Here is a 25801-nt window from a genome sequence, read left to right on the forward strand (position 1 = left end):
GCTGGAAGTCGTGCATAACAAAGCAGGGAATTGCAGAATGTAAGGAGGGACTAAATTTTATAGATGTTAAATATGGGAAGTTTTCTGGCATTGAACAGGCAACAGGCACATTTAGGAATATTGTGTGTATATTTAGTATTCTACAGGACACCATAAGCACAGTGTCCTAGGCCAGGTGAGCCCTCTGATCATAGAATCATAGAATTGTCTGGGCTGAGATCATCCAGTTCCAGCCCCCTGCTATAGACAGGGACACCTCCCACTAGACCACACTGCTCCTATGAGATATACAACTTCATTTTGGTGATAGAGAAGCCATTTCGTGCATCACTTTCTTTATAGCTGTATTTATGTTTTTATGAAGGCAAAAGAAAAATTGTTTCAATAACTGTGTTTTAGAATATTGAATTTATACCTCAGATAGACAGATATCGAGAAAAGATGCCACAGGGATGAATGTTTTCAATGTCTTTATCAGCTTCTGTTGCTTCTTCTGAATGTCCTGTGTCTATTCTAACAAGTTCATACCTACAAAGAGCACCTTGGCAAAAGAATGAGTTGGCATAAACAGCCTTTGAATAATTTTTAAGTTATAGTTACAGTTATTAACAGTAGTCTGAATCTTAGAAAAGGTTATTTATATTTTGCAGAATGCTTTAGTAGAGTTTGCTAGAAGGGAGAAACCTGCTGACTGGAGTTTGGGAAGAAGAGTTTGGGTAAGAAATTAAAGATGTGGTTTTAATCCAGAGCAGGGGGTCACAGTGCACCAGCACTGCTGCTTCCCATCCTGGGCTCCTCAGCCTCTCTGTTTTTATTCTTTAGGAACAGGAGCATAGATTGTTAGGATGTTGTTCATCTTTCTGATACCATCTGTTTTCCTTGGTGGGAGGGAGAAATGGGATGCATTCCAAGCTGTTCCAAATGTTTTTTTCCCTCATTCAGGCTGAGATTCAGATGTTCATGTTCAGTTTCTGATGCGGTTCAGTGGCACTTACAGCACTGTACTGTGGGCAGTCCTGATCCATATGTCACTTGACCCAGCAAAACTGTAATCACCTCTATAGAGACAGAAAGGTCTGTGGCACTTGCTATGAGATCAAAGCGCCGTGGTTTGTCAGCGAAGCTATCGCTGCATCCCTTTGCAATTTACAATTTGCTCTTTCTGCTGTATTGACTCAATCCTTTCCCTCAGCCACACGCTCAGCTTCTGTTCCTGCTCCCTACTGCCATTAGCGGTTCCTGCCTCTCCTCTCTCTAATCATCTTGACTGCTGCTGATTGTTCACAAGTGTCCAGACGCTCTCATGTCCCACTCCAAATTCTCTTACTTTCTCTTGCACTAAAATAATGGGCACTGTCTGGATCTTGCAACCGTCGTTGCGTCTGTCCTCATTTTCAACTCCATGTACCATTTTTTTACAGCTAGCACCTGTCAATTTGAGCAGATTTATATTCTTGCTCCATGCTTTCTCCCTGCAGTTACACGCCATCACATCGGTGAACCTCTTGAGAAGCTGGCGCTGAAGCTGAAGCCTGGGAAGTGCTCCTCAGTATTTTTTGCTGGCTTGTGCAATGTCTGCTGCAGAAGAGCTTTCTGCAAGTCCCTCTCTTGCATGACAACACTGTGTGAAACTGTCATAACCAGTACAGCTGAGAGTTGGAAAACAGTGAGTATATTGAAAGGCCTTGCAGCAATTACATTTAAATGCTGTTCTTTGCGGGCACAGCCACTCAACCCACAAACAATACCAGCTCTGTTGGTGTTCCCCTACGTCTTGTGGCAGTAGTTAAAAGATAACTTTGCTTACCAGTCAATAGATAGGAACAGATACCTAGATTATTATGAAAATTGCTTTGTTTCTTTAAAGCCGAGCCTCAAGATGAATTTTGCCTTATTTTTTTTTTTTCTTTTTTTTTTTTTTTTTTTAAGGCTATTGAGGGGATGAATGTTTTTTATTTTAGCATTATGGAATTCAATGAAAAAATGTGCAAATGTACTTGATTGATCTTAGCAGAATCGCCTCTGAGTTAAAGAGTACATTTAGTAAACGTATGATCTTTAATTTCTTTATGTGTGGTGGTGTTTGGTGATCAACCAACACTGAGGTCTATGAGGTGCATCGTTCTGTGTATGCTTAGTAGAGATTTTTTTTCTATGTGGGTATCCACATCCAGCAGCCCTTTTCCATTGCTTTCTGAGTCACTTGAAGGTAAGCCACATAGAGACTGAACGTGGGAAAGGAGTGTGCTTTAACAGGCCTACAAGTAGTGGTATGAACTTCATGGCATAGCTGTTGTTCAGTCTGATCTGGGGATGTTGTTTCAGTTTTGATTGGCGTTAGCATAGTACCTGCTTCAGAGGGCTTTTTGTCACAGGTTGTGGTTGTCCAAACGATTCTGATAGTTGGAGACATGCCTATTAAAATATCTTAGTGTTGCTAATTCAATTGGGGATGACAAATTCCATGTTTCGCTTCTCTTTATCTTACAACGTCTTGCCTCTAGGTCATGTTTCTGCTCCTTTCCAGATTTACTGTCGCTGGAGCAGATTGTACAATGGGGGCTGTGTGCCTGTTTATAAATTACTGTCAAAAGGCTATCACTTCTTGTACAGCTAAGACTTACTTTGGGAGGTGGGTGGATGCCAACATTTTGCTTAGTGCTTCGTCAGTGTTGGTTTTTTTCCTTAAACTCTTGTTTCAGGCTATGAGAAATGTCTTTGGACTTCTCGCATTCCCTGTGCCTGCTCAGGGATGATATCTTAGCCCTCAAAGAACACTGCTAACCTAACTGAGCAGAGGCAGAGAGGACCTTGTGTTCTGTAAGTGAGCAGTTAGCAACTGAGCTGTGACCACCAGACAAAACAAGGGGAGAAGCTAAGCAAAAAACAAAGACGTTATTGTTGCTGAGTGGAGAGAATGTGCCCAAATGCTTGAATCTTCCAGCTTTGATATGTTCAAACCTGCAATTTTAGATGAAATCTGATGAACCCCTCCATTAAGAATGAAGCCCGTGTATTTTTGAGTGGAACAACTTGGTGCAGGTCTGGTTGATGCTCCCAGATCACAGTGAAAGTAATGAAATTCTCTTCAGAATGTTATTGCTAAGATTGCATAATTGGGTATTAAAGTTCTGATTATACTTTAACAAAGTCCTGGAGTTTGTAAAAACCTGACATTCCAATGTACTGAATTTCAGAGTTTGACAGCTCAGCTGTGAGAATTTTTTTAGAGAACATTTGTAGCATAAGAACAGCATGTTAATTGACTAAAAAAAAACTGGGACAGATTAATCATGGGAGGGTATACGATACCTAAAGGAGTGTAGTTCTAGAGCCCTCTGCTGATGGAAGCCCTCAGAAATGCAGGATTATCCCAATACCCTGCTTTGAACAGCCTGGGTTGTTATTCCCACGCGTTGGGGTGAAATACATTGCACACAAAGGTGGGTTCCCTCTGGCACTGCCCAGGAGGGGAGCCTGGAGGACTGGATTCCTCCCGAGCCTGGATTTCCTCCTGGCTGAAGATGGGGCAAGATGACAGCTTCTTCGTGCCAGCAGCTGTGCCTCCTGGCATAGTGCTAGCATGTGGGTTTGCCAGGACATCAAATTCAGCAGTGGCTGTGATGGCGTTCTTCAAAAAAATTACCAAAAAATGGCTGAGTGCTATTGACTCATCTGTTGGAAGAGTGGAGAGAATAGACTCAAGCTGGAAATTGAATGAATAGTCTGTAGCTAACAGTCTATAGCTGCCTCTGAATATTCCAGCTTGGTTTCACAATGTTGTTGTGGTTACACAGGAACCTTTCACAGCACAGCCTGCCCTACTGCCTGAAGTGACTGCAGTGGTTGTACTACAGGAGCATGGAACAAACCAGGCATCTTTGTTTTCCAGCATAACCCTAAATGCAGAATCGCGGAAGCCTAGAACCATTGAGGTTGGAGAAGCCCTCCAAGCCCACCCCCCTGTGCCCACATCCCCACGGCACTGGAACACCCCCAGGGCTGGTGACCCCGGTGCCTGATTGCTCTTTGTGGACTGGCCCTTACCCCAGCTGTATGGCCAACCAGAATTTCCAGGTGGTCTGGTGCCTAAAATAGGAATCTGAGCTTTGTTGGCAGCATCTCAAGAGGGACTGTTTTAGGCTGAGAGGGATTCTGTAGCTCTGAGGGTCGCTGTAGGGAAAGGGTTTCCCTTCTCATAACAGAAGAGATCAGTTTGGAGTGGCTGGAGGGCTTCTCTGAACTCAGCTCAGGATGGTGGGGCAGCTGAGAGCTGCAAAACACTTAAATGAGTGCAGAAAACTGCAACACGCATTTAAGTGTAAAAACCTGGCCTGTTGAAAGGGAGAATACGCCACCCACCATCTTCCTTGGGGAAATGAAAGCAAATAGTAAGTAAACACCAACAGGGAATGATTAATTCCATTTACTTCTGGTGGCCTTTCTTCAGCATTCTTTCTGTGTGCTCAATAACCTGTGAAATATCAGTAAATAAGTATGCACGTTTGCCATGGTGTAGTTAAATTCTTGCAGGAGCCCTGTATCTTTTTTGCATTGGCAGCTTTTCTTCTCTGCAATGCTTCTTGTTACGCCTCCCTTTAGTATCCTCACTTCTGTGTCCTTCCTCCCCGGGATTTGGACACTGCAAGGTTGGACAGAGTGCTCTGTGCAGATACATCCTGTGAATCCACCTCAAGGAGCCATAGTTCTGCTGTTAACTAACGCAGTCCTGCCTGAAACAAACAGCTTTTTTTAGAGTACAGATGTATTTTAAACTATGAAGGTGGACTAAGCGACCGCCCTGAGTTCTGCAGGTATTTAATTGAGGATATTTTTGTTCACCACGTCACAGCTCCAGGGTAATGCTGGGAGCAATTGGTGCTGAGGGGAGAGGGCACAGTGCAGATTTAATTAGTTGATTCTGCCTAAAAATACTCAAGTGAGAACTGTGGCAGCTACTGTGCACTGGAAACCAGAGGAGATGTGGTTGGGTGTTTGTAGGCAGCGAGGTATTTAGGGAGATGAATGTCTGTACGGATGGCACATTGTATTCTCGTACTCAAGTAACCGATTTTCATGGGTACTTGTGAGAATTACGTTTTTAAGATTGCATTTGTGCTGTCATTTTGGCATGGCAGCTTTTGCGTTTTGGTAATCCGATTTGTGAACGTACACGCAAGCATATTACAGCACAGATGTGCAGCATTACTGATTATGGTGAGACAAATGGGGAGCAATTAAGAAAATCTGAATCCACGACTGCGAAGGAGGATAGAAGAATGACACTTGAACTGATGGGCAATGAAAGGTTTTATTTTCTTGGTGGCACAATTTAAGATGCGTAGAAAGAAGAGAGTAAGGAAGGGGGAGAGCATTTATTTGCAACAAGCAGTGGTAGAACGGTGTTTGGGAACCAGTTTATGTTTGTGCAGTTAAGTTGGAGAATTTGAACATTTATGTAGGAACTCCTGGAAAAGAGAATAACTGTGCAATAAAGGAAGTGTGATTGCTGGAAATGCTGGTTATGCACCGTAGGGTAGAGCTTATAGAGGGATCTGGGGCACTGGGAGGAGAAGCTGGGGGATGCAGGCCAGGGTGGGTTCAGAGGTCAGACCTGTGCTTGAGATTTTGGAGGAAGAGGGAGCCAAGAACCATACTGAGATCAGAAGGGGAGAATGGGCATGTGAGAAGTTACTGCTGCTGGAAAAAAAAGGCTAAAGATCTAAATAAGCTTGGGGAACTGCTAATGTAAAATATAGAAAGTGTTTCTAGAAGAGAGAGCAGCAAGATGAGAGAAAAAAGCAGCATTTATGGCACTGAGTCACTTGGAAAGTGGAGGAGGTGAACTGAGTGATGGTGAGGTGAAGTCCAAACACTGCCTGTACAAGGTGAGCGTGGTGGGGACCCAACCAGCCCTGCATGGGCTGCGGATGGCAAGAGTATGGATGGTGGTGCAAAAGCAGGTTTCTTTGTGGTGCAGAGCTGGGCATGGTCCGTGTCCTCAAGGTCACAGGCTGCAGGTGAGGCCAAACCTATGAGAATATAAGGAACAGCAGGAGCATTCCTGGGCAGTGACTAGGGACAGAAGGTGGAGTTTCAGTGGTGGACAAAGTTGGTAGAACTCAGAAACACGTCATAACATCCATTTGTGGCGTATGGAAAATCAACGTAACCTCCTGTGTTGGGTGTCAGCAGTGTCTGCTGACCCGTGCTGGTACCTCCATGTGCTGTGGGAGGAGCAGAGGCCCCTGCCCAGCACCCCTCTGTGTGGGTTCTCAGGTCAGCTTTCACTGTGAGCCAGAGCTGTCCCTGTTAATTAAAACTTTTTTCTCTAACTGCAGTTTGGAGTTGCAGGTTATTATCTCTGGAACTTTCATCCTGCAAGCTCAGCAAAACGCGTACAGTTTTCCTGCAGTAAGCTCCTGCTAAGCAGATTAATATGTCACGAATAATGCAGACGGATTGGGATGTAAACTGCTGGGAAGTCATTGGGTATTCTGTGCGATCCTTTCCTCCGTGAGGAAGAAAGCCAAACTTAATGAAAGTTATACAGCTCATATTTGAATAGTCATTTGTTTAGTTAATGTATTTAGCAGGTAAATTATGTTTTCTGTGCTGTTCCTTTGGACAGCAGTTCTGGCCTTCATATGGGCAGCAAAATTTATTACTCCATAAGGCAAGAAATAAAGCACAGTTCATAATAAATTTCACACCGGATCATCTTTAAGTTAAGGGATTGCTTCAGAATAAAGCTGAAGCACATCAAAGATCTCAGCTTAAAAGGAAATTTTCCAGGTTCAAGAAAGCACATTTTCTAAGGGCGGCTGGGTCTCATCTGAGTTTGTTGGGATTCTCTCCTCCATAAAGATCTGTGCTGTGGGCCGTCAAGCTGACTGTAACTTCTCGCAACTAAAAGCATAATTATTTATTTTCAACACTTGCTACTAATGTGCAATTACTGACATTCTGTTGGTTCTTGTATAAAAACAAACAGAATAAAACTGGAGTTTTCTGTACAGTTACACAAAAACTGTTTTTTGGGGGAGCAGACTACAGGATAGGCTACAAAAACCAACTGTTTTTGCTTTTGCTGAACTGCCTGTTCATGATGTTATGGACAAAGTCTTGAGAGTGGGGATGTGCCCACAGGGCTGCCTGTGACAGAGGTGAGCGGTGTATGTAAGCACTGGAAGCCAGAAGAAGAAAGCATGGCTTGTGTGTGCAGATATAAACTTTCTGCAGTGCTTGAGGTATTTAACTTATTCACAGTGCTGTGATTATAAATGAAAAGTTGTACTGAAATTAAGGGGACTTGGAGTGCTTTGAAGTTCCGTAATTATTTCAATGAAAACCAGATTGAAAATGGACACCATGTAAATCACCTACACAGAGCACTTAATTAAAGGAGAGGAGAGAAAATAGAAGTGGATGTTTGTTCAATGTTAGGAGAATATTAGTAAGGAAAAGGTTTTTTGCCTGAAGGAAATATAAGGGTGGGTTCTTTTTCAATTCCATCCGTATGCTCATCTTTGTTCCACTTCGTAGTCCCCATAACAAATCCATTTCTGCAGAGAAACTGTCACGTGAAATTTTGACCTGTGGAAATGAATGGGAAATAGAATCATAGAATATCTGAAGTTGGAAGGGAGCCATAAGGATCACTGAGTCCAACTCCAAATTCCCCAGCATCTCCCCGAGGTCAATGGAGGAGTACATTCTGCACCTCTGGCAGCTCTAGCATCACAAATTACACTAAATGCTTCTAGTTGCTCTATGGGATTCGAAGGAGACGTGGTGCCACCATCAGCAAGGTGTGGTTTAAAAAAGAACGTGAGATCAGGCAAAGAAAGAGGAGCTGAGGGGCCCAATCTGCAGCCTGGTCATGAGATGAACTTAGAGATGGATCTCTGCTGGGGGGGGCCTGGGTGGGATGGCTCTGGGGGCTGCCATGGAGCCCTCTGGGTGTGTTGGCCCTATGGGAGCTCGAGGGGGTGGTGGAGGAGTTGTGTCTGTGAGTTCTGAGGTTGGTATTATGGCTCGTTGCAAACACCCAACATATTAGCATATTAATGTTGTTGATTATGCTGATAATAAGGGAAAGAAAAGGAACAAAAAATCATCACTTATCTGGGATGTATTACAAAATGCTCAGTGAAGCGAGCTGTCTGCAGCTTTGAATATAATTAATATTTTCTGAGCCCTCTGGCAAATGTTACCATTATAGCTGATTTCAGCCTTGTAATGCTCGCATTCACACTTCTGTCCTTTATTCTCGGGGTCTCTCAGCAAATCTTTGGCACTGGCACATCGATCAGACTGTGCAGCTTCTTGCAGGGTTTTCTGAATCAAGTGCCAGCCGTACAGGTAACCCCGAGGCTGATGCCATGTCACATAGCATGGGTCCTCCAGCACACATTGCCTGTTCTTTCTGTTTGGATTTGGGCTCAGACTGCAGAGTGTGGGGCACTGAGCCTCCCTGGGTCAGGAATACACCACGGGATTACAGCAAAAACTTGCTTGGTAGTCAAATAAATTCATCGTTAATCTGTATTGAGGAAAAAAAACAACAACTCAGAATCACAGAAACACCAAGGTTAGGAAAGATCTACAAGATGATCCTCGTGTAGTAGGGGATAATTCTGGAGTTCTTTACATTTTGGCTGCCTCTTTTTTCACGTATCTCCTCAATGCTTTTGAAAACAATAATGAAAAGCTGTTCTAATTTGCAGAAGCAAACAACTGTATGTTCTTAATGGGAACTTCAAAGGCTTTCAGAGCCCCTGCGCATGGGGCAGGGGCTCTGCAGCAGCAATTTGAAGCTGGTTTTTGTAACTCCATATTGCTTCCCCAGTAAGTGAGAGCTTCCTAGTTTTCATTAACAGCATCAACAAAAAGTAAAACCCATTGAAGGTATCATTTTGCACCCTGTACAGAAAAAACAGTTGGGTAAAATGTTCTCAGAGAGAGATGACTTTTTCTTCCCCATATTCTGAAGTAAATTTTGAGTTGTTTTCTGAGGGGCAAAAAGCCAACTGGCTCTGTGTGATGGTGTGTGCACCCAGTGCAGTGCAAAGGGCTCCCGAGGTGAACAACAACCCGTAGGTATTTGTCTTCTGAACAAACTGCTGCCTCTGCTCTTCTTCTTAGGCACCTCACATTGGTCAACTCACATTTTCCATCTTTAAGTCAAAGCTCTGCGGCCATGCAGCAATTTGCTTCTGTCTTCTGGATAGGTGAGGAAAACTCCCATGATTATTCAGTAACAGGGATTAGTGTTTTTACTACACAAAAGATACATTAACTGGAAAGAGATTAGATTTTTATCCCAATTATTTTTGTAAAGCTACTGTTTTTCTTATTTTAGGGATTTGCTTTGAAAGAGAATAAACTGTAGATAATGATAATGGGATGTTTGCATGGAGCTGATAAGTAGCAGTTATGTTTGTGCCTCTTTCCAAGTTTCTTAAACCTAATTCAAGAGAGGATATATATTTTTAAAAGCTTTTACGAAGGAGGTCATAACATTTTTGAGCTTTTGTGGGGAAAGTATTTGTTTTTTATTTTACTGTTCTGAAGAGTTGAGTAATTGTACATCACATTTTGGAGGCTGTGGGTGCCCCAATCCTGCAGGCATCCAAGGCCAGGCTGGATGTGGCTCTGGGCAGCCTGGGCTGCTGGTTGGTGACCTGCACACAGCAGGGGGTTGGGACTGATGAGCGTTGTGCTCCTTTGCAACCCAGGCCATGCTGTGATTCTATGAAAGAAGTTGTTTGATTGTTAGTTACAAAGTCAAAACATTTCCTTAATCAGAATTGCAGAGAAGCTCCCAAGACCTACATTTCTTCCCGGTGCTTTTGCATGTGAAAATGGCCACGTGCTCCTGGCACCTTGCAGAACAAACGTGTCATGGCTTCCCAGGTTGCTGTGAATTCTGTTGACAGTTTAGTCCTCTTCCATTAAATTCAGTGAGACTGAGCAGACAGCCTCATCCGTGGCATTTCTTGATTTCTGAATGTCACTGGGCTCTGTCAGAGCACATGGTACTCGCTGTATAGCACACAGCTTGCTCTCAGCAGTGACCTCTAATGCTCTGCTAAGAGAAGCATGCTGCTTTCACTGCTTTCAATGGGGGTGGGCAGTAGGCGTGGGTGCTCCTGTCAGGAAGAAGACAGACCTTATTGCTTAGGGTGCCAAGCGATGTGCTGGAGCAGCAGTGGCACGCTGACAGCCCCAGGCTGGCAGCCCGTCGGCTCTCCTTGCCCTCTCGAGGAGCAGTCCTCTCCCTGTAAGTAACTCAGAACAGAAGGGAGGCTTCATGAGAAATCTGAAGGAATAAAATGTAGGTAAGAAAAGTGTAATTACCAAAACTGGGATTAGTTCAGGGAAGGAATTAATAATGCTCAAATTAATGAATGGTTTAATTACCATTAGTCCACAGGGCATGAAATTTTACTTCTTTCAATCATATCACAGGTCCTTTAATTCCTTACTGGTGCTTTCTGAATGGATTGCGAAGAACAGTATGAACCCCAGGGGATGTGTAGCAGGCTTCTCCAGCATGATTGCTCATTTCAGTTTTAATTACAGAGGGTAAATAGAGGAGCAGTCCACAGACACGTGCAAAATGCCCTCCCACTGAAAGATGTTCAGCTCCGTGCTCTCCCGTGGCCGTACTGCCAGAAGTGGAGCAAGGAGGGGTTTCTGTAGTGGTGTTACTGCACACTGATCCTCCCTAGCAGCACACCTAAGTTCAGGGTCAAGTTCCTTCCTTACTGCTGCATTAATCTGTTCTTGAGTAGAGATGGCTGATCTACCCAAGCAGTGTTCTGTTTGTTTGTGTCTGAAGAGGGCAGATCCAAGTAATAACCAAATAATCTCAACAACTGACTTTAGTGATCTTGACAACTGTATCTTATCACTGCCTTTGGGGAAGACGGCGTAATTAAATTACTTTTGTTTATCCTTCCCAATTTTCCTTTCTAATTTTTAAAACCAATCTTTTATTGAATAAGAAATTATGGAGCATTTTATGGACTGTGACAATGGAAGAACTTTTGTACAAGCATCCCCCCTATCTTTAACAGTGCTTTTGCTGTTGTAATTGCTATTTTTAGTGCTGTTCTCTCACTGCTCTCTATTTGTACATTTTCTAGCTGTTCTGCTGTGATTGTTCTGGCTTTCTATTAAAATGGAATGTGAGGTTTGTTTTATGCATGTGCCTACAGTGGAGGAGAATAATGCAAAGCTAAGTGCTTTGTAATGCCTATGGGAAGGATGTTTTTCCGAGTAGTTTTTGAAGTACATGTCACTGCTCAATTGTTCATTACCTTCAAATGCCTTCAAAAGCTACAAATAATTTGATATTCCAAGGGCATCTATTTGTATTGTGTCATGCTCTGAAATATGCAGTTGCAAATGTTGCTTCCTCTGCTTGAATACAAAGCGGCAGTGCATCTTGGTAGCTGATTTCATTTTTCTTGTGAAAAGCTTATTCCATGAGCAGTGCTTTTACATCCATCAGCTGCTCTGATCTTGTCTTCTCACGTGAGCTCATGGGATGGTTTCTGGGAGGAAATACAGACTTCATGCAGCCAAATGGGCTGAGTGCATGGATTGTGCTGGGGAGTGAGAAGGCTTGGATCATGCAGGCAAAGACTCTGAGCTGAGGTAGAACTGGGAAAAGGGGAAGCGCAGGATTAGAAGTTAAATAAAAATCGAAGTTTCAGTTATAAATTAGTTTGAAAATGAATCTATTTCCATATCTCTGTCTTCTATTTTGATATCTTAAGAAGTTTATGTAGACTTTGTTATGCAAGTGCTTTCGTTGCATTAGCTGCCTGTAATTAAGACAGCTTCAGTGTTAGATCTCCAACTTTGGCATCTGCTCAAACTAAATTACAAGACTACTTTTGTCTCTGTTTTAAGCTACCCTTAAGTCAGAGCCAGCCAATGGGCAGCTGGGGCACTGCCCCTGTGCTCCTCTCAGCATCTTGAGACCATGGCAACCAGCATTTGTTCTGACAGCATTTGTGTGTCTGTCTCCTTGGCATTGCTGAGTGCCAGTAGAACGTTTGAGTCTTGTTTACCTCCCGGATATCAATGATACAAACAGCACAAAAAGTTCTGGAGGGCTGTGCACAGGGCATTATCAGACCAAGGAAATCCTTTTTTCTTTCTTATGTTACTTTTCACACAAACAATGCCTGAAGCATCATGAATGATCTATATTCACTCGTAGGCAGATCCTTGCAGCTCTGCGTGGGGAGCCGTCCAAGAGGAAACTTGTTTCTCTTCAGTTACTGGGTTTCTTGTATTTGGGAAGCTTCTTTAAATGGGTGAGAAGACAAAGGAAAGCACAGATTGACACCAAATTCTACAGCTCATGCTATTTTTGGAAGATATTTTGCAGAACCTCACTCTCTCTCTCCACTGACATTTTGCATGAATGTATGGTTGCTTTTTCACTGTGAAAGAGGCTCCTGATGTGCTTTGCTTTACTTGGTCTAATTAAGTGCATTCTTTCCATAAGTGTTACAAAACTTTGTAAGTGCTTTACAAAATAGGAGGCAAAGATTTTGTTCATGTTGGCTTTATGGTAATACATTTCAGAACAGCCTGATTTATCTATAACCTGGTTAGTGTAACTTCACAATGTCGGTATCTCTTTGAGACGTAGACTGCTTGACAGATATAAAATCTGCTTGCTGTTTGTTCATTTCAAAAGTAGTTGTTTAAAACATTCTTATCTTGCTAAAAGATATTAAAACAGGCTTGTGTGAATTATCCCTCACATGAGGGAGAGGTGTGTGTGGGTGATGTGTGCAAGGAAGGTCAGCAGAACCAATGTCTGGTCTAGAAGTTGGGGAACAGGCAGTGGGGAAATTTCCCAGTAGCTTATTCTGCTGCAGTACAAAGAATGGGATTTCTGCTAAGTCCCTTATCTGAGTTCCCACAGCCTGAGATAACGCAAGCGAAGCTGGAAGGACAGGTAAACAAACTGATGGCTTTCTGTTGTTTTCTTATCAGGTGGTTTATGCGTTCTTTTCTTCATTTGTGCGCTCAAAAAGACAATGAGGGCACCGAACAACTGTGGAAAGCTGAAGAGGTTTGTTGGTTTCAGGGAAATCAGATATGATGGATCTACATGTTTGCCAGGGAGAACTGGAGTCCAAGTGGCTGTGACTGATTCACTTCACTGTCTCACAGCCCGAACTGAGCAGGGGGTGAAAGCATGGAGTGCACTTTAGCTGGAAAATGTGTTCCTTTCTACCTGCAGGATTTGTATAGCAGGTTTTCATTGTTTCAGAAAGCAAGAACGGAGGATGGCCTTGGTGTGTTTTGTTCTGTCACCATGTAGGGGAACAGACAGTACGTTGAGATTGTTTTTTGTGATCATTCTGGCAAGCAGTGCTTTGTTGCAGAGCAGGCTAAGATCTGGAGAATCAGATTACAATACCTGTCAGAACATACATCTCGAATGGCCTGCTGTATTTGTAATGATTCTGAAGAAATAGGCCCAAACATGTGGATAGTTTCAGAAAACTGTCTCCCATTTCTTTCAGTGCCCTGCTTGGAGATGACAACCAAAAGGAAGATTATTGGCCGCTTGGTGCCCTGCCGCTGTTTTCGCGGTGAGGAGGAGATCGTTTCCGTCCTGGATTACTCTCACTGCGGCCTACAGCAGGTGCCAAAGGAGGTCTTCAACTTCGAGCGCACGTTAGAGGAGCTTTATCTGGATGCCAATCAAATCGAAGAGCTACCCAAGGTAACCTGTGCTCTTTGTGTGTTACAGTTGGCAAAGCCGTGTTCTTGAATGTGCGCTGAAGATGTGCTGCAGCTCTGAAACGTGGCTTGCTCGTGGGCTGGTAAATGATAAATATGGCATGGTGCTTTGAGAGACTGCGAGTACACGGCCACGTGGGGCAGGGGGTCTTGCATTTGGATCATCAGTTGCACTAAAAAAAAAAAAAACAACAACAAAAAAACCCCAAAACATCAAAAAACCCTTGGTAAGGGTGAGCTGTTGATCCTTGTGAGAGAAAGGCTGGTGCTGCCTGGGTGACATTTGTACAGCCATAAATGAGGCCCTGAAACCAAATTCTCAGGGAGGCCAGAAACCTCCCGTGGAGCAGAAGGGCAAAAGCTCGCTTGATCTTGATTTTCAGTACAAATACAGACCGTGAAAGTGGGGCCTCACGATCCTTCTGTGTAGTGATCCTTCCTGTGTAAAACTTCTTTTACAGATTCTTTTGTCTTCTGTTGATTAATATTTACTGTAAGAAATTAAAAGTTAGTGTAACTTGAATGTTCTGGAAACAAAAGAGGGCAAGGTAGTGGAAAAAAACAATTAATAATAGGTGCTAGCTACATAATGAAGCATGAAGTAATGTAATCTGTCCCTTAATTGAATTTTTCTCAACAATAATGAAAGATGCTTACAAGTCTTTTAATTAAACATTGTTCCACTGTAATCCATTTTTCATCATCTCCCAATATGTTCCTGACTTACAAAACACAGAGACTTCTATTTCCCAATGTAGAAAACGTGCTTGTTTCATTACATGGAGTTCCCATATTCAGATACGAAGGTTCATTGCTGAAGATTACTCACTCAATCAAGAAGCTATTTACAGATGATAAGGCAGGGTAGCTACAATCTTCAAGTGTCATGGAAAAAATGATATAGAGAACTGCCTTATCTCTCCTCCTAAAAAGGACAGCGGAGAACCGGAGATTTTTTTGTCCCCATGAATATAAAGTGGTTTGGGTGTAGATCATTTCACTATGAATGCAAGTACCTTCAGGACTGCATCTATTTTAATAAAAATATATGGTTAACTTTGCATATTTAAATAATGCTACTGAAAAATCATACTGAAAAAAAAGTGTAGGTTTTAAATTAGCCACCAATTATTAATATATTTGTCTTTGGCCTTGTGAAAGTAGGCATCACCATGGTATTTAGAGAAATGGCAGTGCCGAGTACAAGGCAGATATATCGGGACGTAAGGTGAGGGCTGAGGGTAAAGGGTCCAAAATAATGAAAGCCAAATGAAGGTGACAGTGTCAGTCAGAGCTGAGGTGTGCACTGCACTGTGTTGTGGTATCATCTATTCATACATGGTATTTGTGAAATGAAACAGCAGATAAATACATACTTCGGGGCAATTTAAATGAGTAGGGCTCCATTTTTGCACCTCTTGCTTCATTTCTTTGTCCGTAAGTAATAATTTGAAGCAAATACAACGTACTGAAAAGGTCCTTATGATCAGCCTTGAGTGTGGGTAAATACATCATGTAACACAGTCTTGGTCTTGCTCAGTTATGGGAAGGAAAATGGCAGCATTGGTTGGCTTCTTTAATACCATCTACACCTCTTTGTCCAAAGAGTTTATTAATCATTGCCATAAGTGGAAACAGTCCAAATAATTTCTTCCTCTAATTTTCTGCTCCAAATAATTTTTGCCACGTGTCGAGCTCTGTCCTCTCCTTAAATTTAGCTGTAGGTGACATAAAGTCATTTCTCCTTAAAACGGCAATGTGTTTCCTCACACTAATTTGTATTACATGCTGCGAGCTCCTGTGAGCGGGACTTTCCTTTCTCTGGAGATGTGAAGCCCAATAACTGTTTCCAAAAAGAAATCTGTTTCGTCAGTGTTCTATTTTTATTATTTACCAATATTACGTACCTCAGTGACTCAGTGGTCTATTAAAGCTTACTGCCATCAGAACGCTTTTACCATATTTCACAGCCTCATGAAGAAAAGCACAGATAGAGATTCCATTACATCCTTATATACCAGTGTTACCTGTTTCTCTAGAAACCAATACACTTCTTAGCCTTACACAGATAAATCAAACTCATTCTGCCTGTTGTATTTTTGAACTTTGTGCAGCACGTTTCTTTTTCTTTTTAGGATTTATGGTATAATTCTGCAATTCTTAGTCTCTATTTCCTCCTGACTTTAGACCAGACTTTTCCTTGCCTTTGCCCTCATTACCATGAGCTGCCACTGCAAATACGACCCTATTTGCATGAGTCAAGCGAATCAATGACATGAAAAAGAGAATTGATTTTGATGTAGGTGGAATCCCTGCCAATCAGAAAAGCCCAGATGAGACGAAAACTCCTCCCAGTAACTGTCATCTATAAATAATTATAAACTAAGATCTGTTTTAACTTGTACTGGGCGACATTAATAAAGATAAATCTAATGCGTTGGTAAAATGGGTATGAGGAGTTCTTAGTTATAGCCTACAGCATTTCATTGCCTCATGGGAAGTGGGGACATGCAGAATAATGCCTGTTGTTGTCCCTCACACCTTGGCACTGTCAGCACAAGTGGGAGGGAAGCAGAAGCGGTACGTGGGTGCAGGGTGATGGATGGCCTGTGAGAGCTGGAGGCTGCCACGATGGGGTGGCAGGGCTGCCGTGGGGGCTGTCCTCAGCCTCCTCTTCTCTGGGTTGAGCAAACTAAGGGGCCTCAGCTGCTCCCAGCACATCTTCCCCTCTAGACCCCTCCTTTGTAGCCTTCCTTCGGACACTGCTTAATAGTTCTGTGTCCTTTGTGTGCTGTGGCACCCAAAACTGCACACAGTGCTCAAGGTGAGGCGGCTCAGCGTATTGCGGGGCAAGCTGGAAGCTCCATGCTTCCTTTGTCTTTTATGGTAATGCTTCAGTGCAACAGCTGGGAGATGGTGCTGGGGTTGCATTTTGCAGCTCTAACAGCATGGAATGGTTTGGTTTGTATGCACGCCAAAGCTCTGCCAGGCCTCTGTGCTGCATACTGCTATGGGCTGCAGCAGCGGGGCTGGAAATCACAAAAGCAAACCCTGGAGCGTGGTAGTCCCCTTACTTTTCAGTCCTGTCCAAAATGCTGTGCTTTAAGAAGAGGTCCTAAAAATGAACAAATGCATTCCTTGTGAGAGGAGCTGTGCAGAGCAAAACTGCCAATGCAAAGTGTTCTGAGGGGTGTTTCTCATTGAGAAGGCCCTTCAGGTCTGGTGCCAGGGCTGGTGGCTGCAGCTCAGGCTCAGCTTTGTGAGCAGGCATTATTCATGCCTCCCTCACGTGATCACCTCTTGGTCTTCTGAGAAGAGATTCACTTGAAGGAACAGCAGGTTTCGTTCTTTTTAAAGTATGCACTTTTAGCAGGGAGTTCCATGGTGTTTGGGCATTTCTGCCACTCGCCAGCTGCTCTGGTTGTTCCTTTCATCCACGTGTAAGCTGTGCTGATGTGCTGAGCTGTCTTTAAGAACAGCTTCCCAAATTCTGGCCTTTCAAAATAGTTCTGCATTTTGAATTCTTCTGTAGTTTTGTAATATTTGTTGCTTCTATTTATAAAGATGATTCCAAACTGATTTTTCCTGAAACACTCTGAAGTATCTTTTTATGTTACAGCAACTGTTCAACTGCCAGGCGCTACGCAAGCTGAGCATACCAGACAATGACCTCTCCAGTCTGCCAACCACCATTGCTAGCTTAGTTAATCTCAGAGAACTTGATATCAGTAAAAATGGTAAGAGATCAAAAGGACAAGTATCTTAAAGAATTGTGATGAGTAAATGAACAACAAGGAAGCTTAAATTCTAGCAACTATATTCTAGAAAACATACTCTTTTTTTCTACATTGTGCTCTGTTTTCTTACCTGATGCTTTCAACAGGTGTGGGTGGATATCCACCTCAGCTGCTTTTCTCCTAATGAAGTGAATAAATAAAACAGAGGCTTCTCTAGCATAATTCCCCATGATGAGTTGTGACCGATAAGTGTTACAAGCAGAGGAGCAGGGCCTCGTTTTATTGCACTTATGAAGCATTCCCCTTTCCAAAGTGGCTCAGTACTTAGTGGTTGGCTCTTGTGGATCAGGTTTTTAATGTATTTAAGGATATAAGGCTGCAGATCAACAGCTACCAGGATTGATGTAGCCAGCAATAAATTTGCTGATGTACATTTCCAAAATACTTATCTCTGTGTGTAAAAAACTTTGCGTATCTGAACCTGTGTATTTGTTTTGAAAATTAGGCTTAGGCTCTCTTGAAAAAATTATCAGTGAAAGTCTAGAGATGGGCAAAGAAGAAAAGGGTGGGCATTTGGGAAAGAAACGAAAGGCACAAATATTGGTACAAATATCGGTACAAATTGTGTCACTCTAACTCTAGAATGCAGAATTTGTACTGCAAGCCACATTGCCTGTTATGGTCTATTTATTTACTGCTAAAGTACCTTCTGGACTGTAATGCTGAAGTATGTTTATCACTGTTAGATCTGAACTCATTCAGGATCAAAACAGGTTGAACTGTTTTCACGTGTGCATAACACTACTCTCAATGTTTTCAGGAATTCAAGACTTCCCAGAGAATATTAAGTGCTGTAAATGCTTAACAATTATTGAAGCCAGTGTCAATCCAGTATCTAAGTGAGTATCAGGAGCCTTGTGTTTGTATTATTGTTAGTGCAGAGAATGTATGCAAAGTTAACTGAAATCTGGAGGCCCAATGTCAAGTTTATTTATGGAATTAACGAAAATTGTTTCTCAACTGTTTGAAATCCAAGATGGATGCATCTCTGCAGAGATGTCTGCTCTGGGTGGGAGCACGGCGTGTGTCCCTGTGATAAGGAATGTGTTGGTGCAGCCTGCAGGCTGGTAATGGATGTATTTGGGAGTAAGCTGTGCTGCATCCTCCAGTGCCATAATCTCCAGGTTGGGACTTCAGAAATGCTTACTCCTGCCAAAAACCTGCAGTCACCAAATGTCCTAATCCTAATCCTAATCCTGTGATAGATGAAATAAAGTGAAGGAAGTGAAAGAATGAAACTTCAGTATCTCAGAGGGGAGGGGGAGGAGCAATATACCTTTGGCTTAAAAGCTTCAACTTGAAAGGGAGAAAAGGCCGACGCGACTGGGATGTGCCAGGGAGTGGAATTGCATGTGGTTATAGCACTGTGGAAAAGATGAGAGCAGTCAAAAATATCCATAAAAAGCTGCTCAGTAAATTCTTCTTGATAATTTGGGTAGAAAAAGAGGGTGAGAAAGAAAGTCATCTTTCTCTTTCTAAATATACATTGTTATTATTTCCATAGCAACTTCAGTGTGAGCATTAAGCTTTTAACTGTTTTTTAGGCTGCCAGATGGCTTCACACAACTTCTAAATTTGACCCAGCTCTATCTAAATGATGCCTTTTTGGAGTTTCTCCCAGCTAACTTTGGAAGGTAAGAATTAGTCATCAAAGCGCGTTGCTCTTTCATATGAACCCACTTCAGGTTTTAAAGGACCATTTTAAAACTGTAATTTATTTTTTTTTTAAACAGCAACAACTAAAAGTACAGATTTTTGTCTCTTCAGCCCTATTTTGATGAATTGTTACTGTTAGAGAGAATCTTATGTCAGCAAGTATTCTATGATGAAGTGAAGCACTTTGCTGGTTTAGGGAAAAGGTGGACAGGAATAAGAATTGGAGAAAAGAGGCCTGCCTTAGTCAAATGTGTTATTAACTTGTGGCAAGTGCAGAAAATGACAGTGTGGTGTAGTGTATGCTATTGAGGACTGAACAGAAAGAAACACGTGTCATGAGTCAGAAAGAAAGATAAGGAAGGGCTGAGTGTGGTGGAGCAACAAAAGCAAGAATAGAAAAGCATGGAGAAGAGAGAAGGTTCAAAAGACAGCAGAGCAGAAAGGATGTTGGGTGGCAGTACAGATAAATGCAATAGAAGCTGAGCTAAAGCGTGTTACGTAAGCATGAGTCAAAGGCAGAAAACCAAAGACAATTTGATGTGGCCATTGAAGAATGCACCACAATACTCACATCTCTGCTGTGCTGCCAGCAGAAAGGTTGTGCAGCTCTTCTGCCTTCTGATTGCCCAGTGGGACAAATAGCTCAGAAGACAGAGGACTAAAGGAGGAAAAGGTGATGTTACAGAATTCATCCAGTATTAGTTTCTTTCCTGGTCTATCTAGCTACTTGTAAGTGCGTGTCGCAGTTCTGTTGGGAATATCACCTCAGCACACCAACACTGGTGTGGCATAACTGGTGTTGGAGGTGATGGTACTCAGGCACTGAGAAATAGAAAGTACAAATTTGTTGGCATTTGCTTGCTGAAACTGTCGCTGACCCTGAACTCTATGTGCTATACTGCAGTAACTTTTAGAAAATGCCCAGTTGAGAAAAGGAGAACTTGTCATTGCTTGCTGTTGTTGAGTGTTTGGAATGTCAGAATAAATCTGAAGATTGCTTTTACAGTTCAGAATTCAAACAGCATGTACAAGTGATAAGGAAAGACAAAGGCATGAAATATCCCTGCAGTTTATCAGATGTGTAGTTTTTTTGTCCATGGAACAATTATATTCATTATGTTCTTCTGAAGCTCTGCTTGCACTTGTCTACTGATCTTTGGCTCTTAAGAACATCTCCAGCATTCTACATCTCTTAGCAGAAAGCACTCACTTTTTTTTTAATCTACAAATGCAGATTTTATCTAGATGAAATGACATTGATTCCAGCAGTGGTTGTTGTTCTGTCATTACTGTGCTGCTCCTGTCATCCCTTTGGTATCCTGCACTTACAAATCCTTGTCATGTCTCCGAAGCTTCCAACATTAGCGTACAGAAATTGCACTGTTTATCACTGAGCACACGAGCTCTGTAACTGTGACTCTTATTACCCTGCTCCAGATTTTAGTGCTTGCTTTGTCTCTTCTGCTGCAGTAACGTTCAGTTAATCTGTTACAGTCTCATTTAGCCATCTGATCACAGTGGGGAATGGAGCCTACAGGAGCATCATGTAGACATCTTTGCACTTCTCACTTAGAGGTGTTGCTTTTAGTCCTGGCTGAAGTGCAAGTGTAGGATTTACAATGGTTTTTTTTTTTTTTTTTTTGTTTTTGTTTTTTTTTTGTTTTTTTTTAGGAAAAAGGGAAGTCATGGGTTTCTAGAATAGCTGGGAAGTCTGAGATTCTGTGAAACAAAATGGATATTACATTGGACGGAAGTATTCACAGCTTTGCTGTATGGCTTCAGCTTTTCTCACATGCTTACACTTAGGGCACTAATGGGCCTTCACTGTAGAGTAATATCAAAAGGCAATATTAGTGGAGTTGTTGGAACTCATCATAAAGTTCACCAATAAACTTTCTGAACGTTTAAGAACAGTGCTGTCCACCTAAAATCTTACACGGTGTGGCTCTGATGTAGCAGCTCTGTTTAGAAATAGCAGTTATGAGTGAGTGATGCAGAATCACCCCATTTCACATGGCCTGAGTAACATTGCTGGTTAGAGTTGCACTGCTGGAGAATGGTGAAGTGCTGCCATATAGAGGTTCTAATTTGTGCCAGCACATATGTCCAACTTCTGCATAAAATACAGAAAATGAAATGGAGGTTTGTTCTGTAATGCTGGTCTGTCAATGTGGAGCTGCAGAATATAAGGCTACAAATGGAAGAGAGAACTGCAAACTGTGCAGCGGCTGCTTTTCATGTTTTCATAGATCCAGAAATATTTGAGAGAAATTAGCTTTTCCCTTGTTTGCCTTGTTGGAATTGTCAATAAAAGTAGTTTATCATTATTCGAGAAAACTGAGGTGTGTCAGAAGTTTTCAGATGAGTTTGGATAAGGACATAAAAAGAAGATGGAGTAAATACAGAGCTATTTGGTTCTGAATGCATTGTATGTGAAGTTCAATCCCACAATTGCTGGATTGTTATTTTATTTTATAATAAAATATTATAATTGTCTTGTTATTTTGTAGTACACAAACTCACCTTACTGCAGTGAGCAGCTTCAAACCATTCCAGTGGGTTTCTGAACTGATTCATAAGATGCACTAATTATTTTCTCTTGTATTCCTAGACTTGTCAAATTGAGAATATTGGAGTTAAGGGAAAATCACTTGAAAACTCTACCAAAGTAAGTGACGACTATTTATGTAACGCTCTTTGACCTGACATTTCCTGCAGTGCAAAATAATTTCACTGGTAGCATTCTGATGATGTTATTTCTGTTCAGATCTATTTTTTTTTTTCTCCTGTTCGCAGACAACGTAGCAAAGATTTTTAGCAAAAAGCAAATGTTGAATGGAAGATGGGTGCTTGTAAACTAGCCGACTACAGCTCAGTACCCCGAATCTGTAGCGTAACATCCTGTAACATTCAAAGTATGAGATGTAAACAGAATTGGGAAACAAAATACGAAAAGCTGGGTCATTGTTTCAGTGACAGTCTGTTCTCATGAAGAACTACTGTGAGTCATTGGAAATGTGTGCAGTGTAACCTCATCAGAACAACCTCCCAGTAGGGTTTGTGAGGAAGCAAAGTGCGTTTGCTTGCTTATGGTACTGTTTGGAAACTCGTGTCATCAGAATGTTGAGAAATGGCCATCTTACCATTTATTTCAAACAGTGGTATTTATCTTGGTACTGCCATCATTTGACCAACATTTAAGTGGTATTTTGAAAATGAAGTGGTAAATGAGAGGTGAACATCTACACTTCCCATGCTGCATGCAGGGAGTTCCACCGTGGAAAGCAAGGAATACACTTCTGAATTCCAACCAGCATTGTGTGCTTTCTATGCAAGGATCTGTACCAATGAAAAAATACCCACGGCTCTGGGAATCATTCCAAATGGAGGCTGTACGTCCTCACTGTAGATGAGGCTTACAGTGGTGATGGAGGACTCCACTTAGGACACTTCTAACACTGCATTGTGTGCTATTTAGCACTCTGCTTAGCAATCTCGCATTCACTAAAAGCTGAAATGCAGGAATTTTCCCTATGTGGGACGTGATGCTTTCACTGCTCCGCTTGGGTATTTCCCTAAAGGCCCAGAACGACCCTTTTCAGAGATAAGTCATGTTTTATGTTAAAGGATGTATTTCTGATACCAGTGGGAAACACTTATTTTGTGTGCAGACATCCTATTTTCTCTGCTCTGAATTCAGTGTGCATTTTTTGAGAAACAAAGCAGGCCCTTCAGTCCTCACTGATGTGCCAGGAGAGCAGGGCTGTGGCTTTGGGGTCATTCCTGTCTGCAGGCTGTGAGTGCACTGAGGCTTATGGCAGCGGGGCAGGAGTTGTGTCAGCCTTACTAAGAAGGCAAATCTCCTTTGCTTCAGCAGCATAGGTGCCACCCCTGCAGTGTCTGCAAGCCCCTCCTGGGTGCACTACCTCTGGGTGCAGCAGCACTGAGCTGGCCGTGGCTGAGCTCAGTGACTTCCTGCTGATGGCTCTGGCAGGATGGAGGCTCTGAGTGCTGTAACCAAGGGAGACGTTCCTTGTGGGCGGTCGGTCTCATCTCTGCTGCAGCAGGAGGCTCTGCTGTGCTCTGCTGAGGCAGACTGGAAAGAAGGGCTTCTGCTTGTGCAAACGCTGCCCTTCAGAATGGTGGTAAGGAGGCACAGCTGTAGTATGAAATAGAGAGAGGGGAGAAAGAATGGCCCCGAGTGCAGTGCTGGTCTGTGTGCAACCTCAGTCAGGAAATGCATGCGGCCCTATAAGCCGGAGGGGTTTTACAGCCTGGTGTTGGGGCAGATGGGGCAGGTCTGCAGATGTGTACTGCAGAGCTTTCCTTCTTAACCTGCTGTTTGTTTGGTGCATTGTGAACAGAGGAGCCTACTGATGGTTGGTAGTTTGTTTGGTGCTTCTGCTGTGCGAAGAAAAGTGAAAAGGAAGGTGAATGCCTCATTTTAATGTTGTGCTTCTGCTCTTAACTAACCTGGAAGTGTTCCATCAGACCTTTGGAAGTAGCATCTGCTCAGTGCTGTTACCATGTCAAATGCAACTTAAATCACGTGCAACGAAAAGTTACCAAAAAGCAGACGTCAGTCTGTCCTCTGTGCTGTGCTGTCAGCTGTGTGTGCATGAAGACTTTCTAAGGGAAGCATTTAGCATCTTGGCATAAACAGCAATTAAATGTGCTTTGTGTTTACTGTAGCTCTATTTTTGCCACTCAGTCAACAAGTCAAGGTTGTTGTAAAACGTATCCATGGTAACCAAGTGCCAAGTGTCCAAATTTAGTTACAAAATCATCAAAGTAAATATTAATAACTGCTGGTTGGAAGGAAGCTCCCTCACCAGAGCAGGGATCTCCAAAGTGGTGTTCTTTAATTGTAGAATGGCCTGGGTTGCAAAGGAGCACAACGCTCATCAGTTCCAACCCCTGCTGTGTGCAGGTCACCAACCAGCAGCCCAGGCTGCCCAGAGCCACATCCAGCCTGGCCTTGGATGCCTGCAGGGATGGGGCATCCACAGCCTCCTTGGGCAACCTGTGCCACTGCCTCACCACCTTAATAGGCCTTGCATTACACAACAAGAGCTCTCCGTTGACTGAGTTTGTCATAATTTTTCTGCATGTAAAACAAGTCCAAACATATCAGTGTATTCCCTGATACTTTGTGGTGGAAAATTGATGCAGTGCAGAGAGTTTTCTCTGGGACAGACGTAGCAAACATTGCAGTTCTGCTGTTGTGCTGGGTTGTGGTGGGCTGGAGGAGTGCCCTGGTGTGCAGGAGTGCAGTGCAGGGTGTTCCTGTTCTCCATCAGCAGTACTTTGTCTTCAGAAGACTTTGCTGCTACTTCTTAAATGCTGAAAATATTTGTATGTTGACTGTACAGCTCTTCACAAAACTGCTTTCTAAAAACAACTATTTCTTTTCTGTCTTACACAGTTATTAAACATACGTGTTTCCAAGAGCTTCAGGGCATTAGGAAATCTCTGGAAATCTCTGGCTAATATTGCAAATATTTTCAAATACCTTATCAAAGCAGTAACTTTTGCAACAAAATCAGGAAAGAATCTGGTTGGTTTTGTTTTTCCTTCAATTCCTGTTAAAATTTCTGGAGCATTTGCAAGCTTCTGACCGAGGCTCTGAGGTTTGAGCAATGTAACACCTCTGCAGGTGCTATCCATGGCTCAAAGACCCAACCAGGATAATTCGTATTATTGTGTTTGGTAGAGGTGATCTTTTCTTGCTGTAATGACATGTAATATCGCTGTGTAATGGCTCAGGGCAATGCTTAATAGAGCACAGCTCCCAGTAGCTCTGTAGCATTCTGCTCTGTAAATGCTACCCTGCTGAATATGTATGTGAAGCTGAAGGTGAGGCTTTCCAATTGCCACTGATGTTTTCAGGCATTTTGCACCCAAACTGAAGCAATTAAGTTCAGTGCAGAGATTTTGACTAGCTTCAGTGGGTTTTGAATGAGGCAATTTGTGCTTCAGTGTTTAATTATTCTGTGTTTGAGTTGTTTCTCAGAGTGGAGGGCTGCAATTCTCAGCTTCTATCCTGCAGGGTAGCACTGTACTCTAGCCTGGATGGAAAGACAAGGGAAGGCAGGAGGCTGTCAAGGGAGGAGAGCACCGTTGGTGTGCTACTGTTGGTGATTTGGGTCCCACAGGTCCCCTCCCTTGCCCTCAGCCCTGCTTGTGGCAGTGATAACAGCTCCTGGAAAGGCCCAAATGGCTTTGTTTTGAAAACCTCCTGTAGGTCAGCATCCTTTTCTGAGTCACTTACCAAGTCAGCAGCAGGAGCCTGGAGCTGTTGGCAGCTCCTCCCACTCACGTAAAAATCCTGTTTCTTCCAATTCATGCATGTGAAGACCCTCTCTCTTCACACAGGTGCTATGTTAAGAAGTCCCAGTGATGGACCTCCACACGTGCTTTTGGTAGACTTCACTGTCCAGATCTCTTGTACTCTTTTGATAGGCTCCAGGAGTTTGAGTCATCCTTTCTCATCACAAAAACGTTGCTGAATTCCCCTAATGTGTCATATTTCTTCGAGTATCCCTTCACGTTAGAAGAGCTTCTGT

General features: G+C 42.7%; 1 protein-coding gene across 1 annotated transcript in view; it reads left to right on the top strand.

Annotated features, from left to right (window-relative positions):
• The first annotated feature begins 1589 nt into the window (after window positions 1-1589).
• LRRC7 (leucine rich repeat containing 7) overlaps window positions 1590-25801 on the top strand; it is an 84584-nt gene continuing 60372 nt past the window's right edge. Inside the window, exons 1-6 of the mRNA XM_042819149.1 lie at window positions 1590-1666; window positions 13563-13765; window positions 17402-17519; window positions 18340-18418; window positions 19124-19213; window positions 21847-21903. Of these exons, the coding sequence (XP_042675083.1) occupies window position 1666; window positions 13563-13765; window positions 17402-17519; window positions 18340-18418; window positions 19124-19213; window positions 21847-21903 (548 nt within the window). The 5' untranslated portion in view covers window positions 1590-1665. The remainder of the gene's footprint in view (window positions 1667-13562; window positions 13766-17401; window positions 17520-18339; window positions 18419-19123; window positions 19214-21846; window positions 21904-25801) is intronic.

Source organism: Centrocercus urophasianus, unplaced genomic scaffold (assembly GCF_019232065.1).
Source record: "Centrocercus urophasianus isolate 14NV4802_14NV808 unplaced genomic scaffold, USGS_Curo_1.0 seq_18, whole genome shotgun sequence".
In the NCBI taxonomy this organism is placed as follows: Eukaryota; Metazoa; Chordata; class Aves; order Galliformes; family Phasianidae; genus Centrocercus; species Centrocercus urophasianus.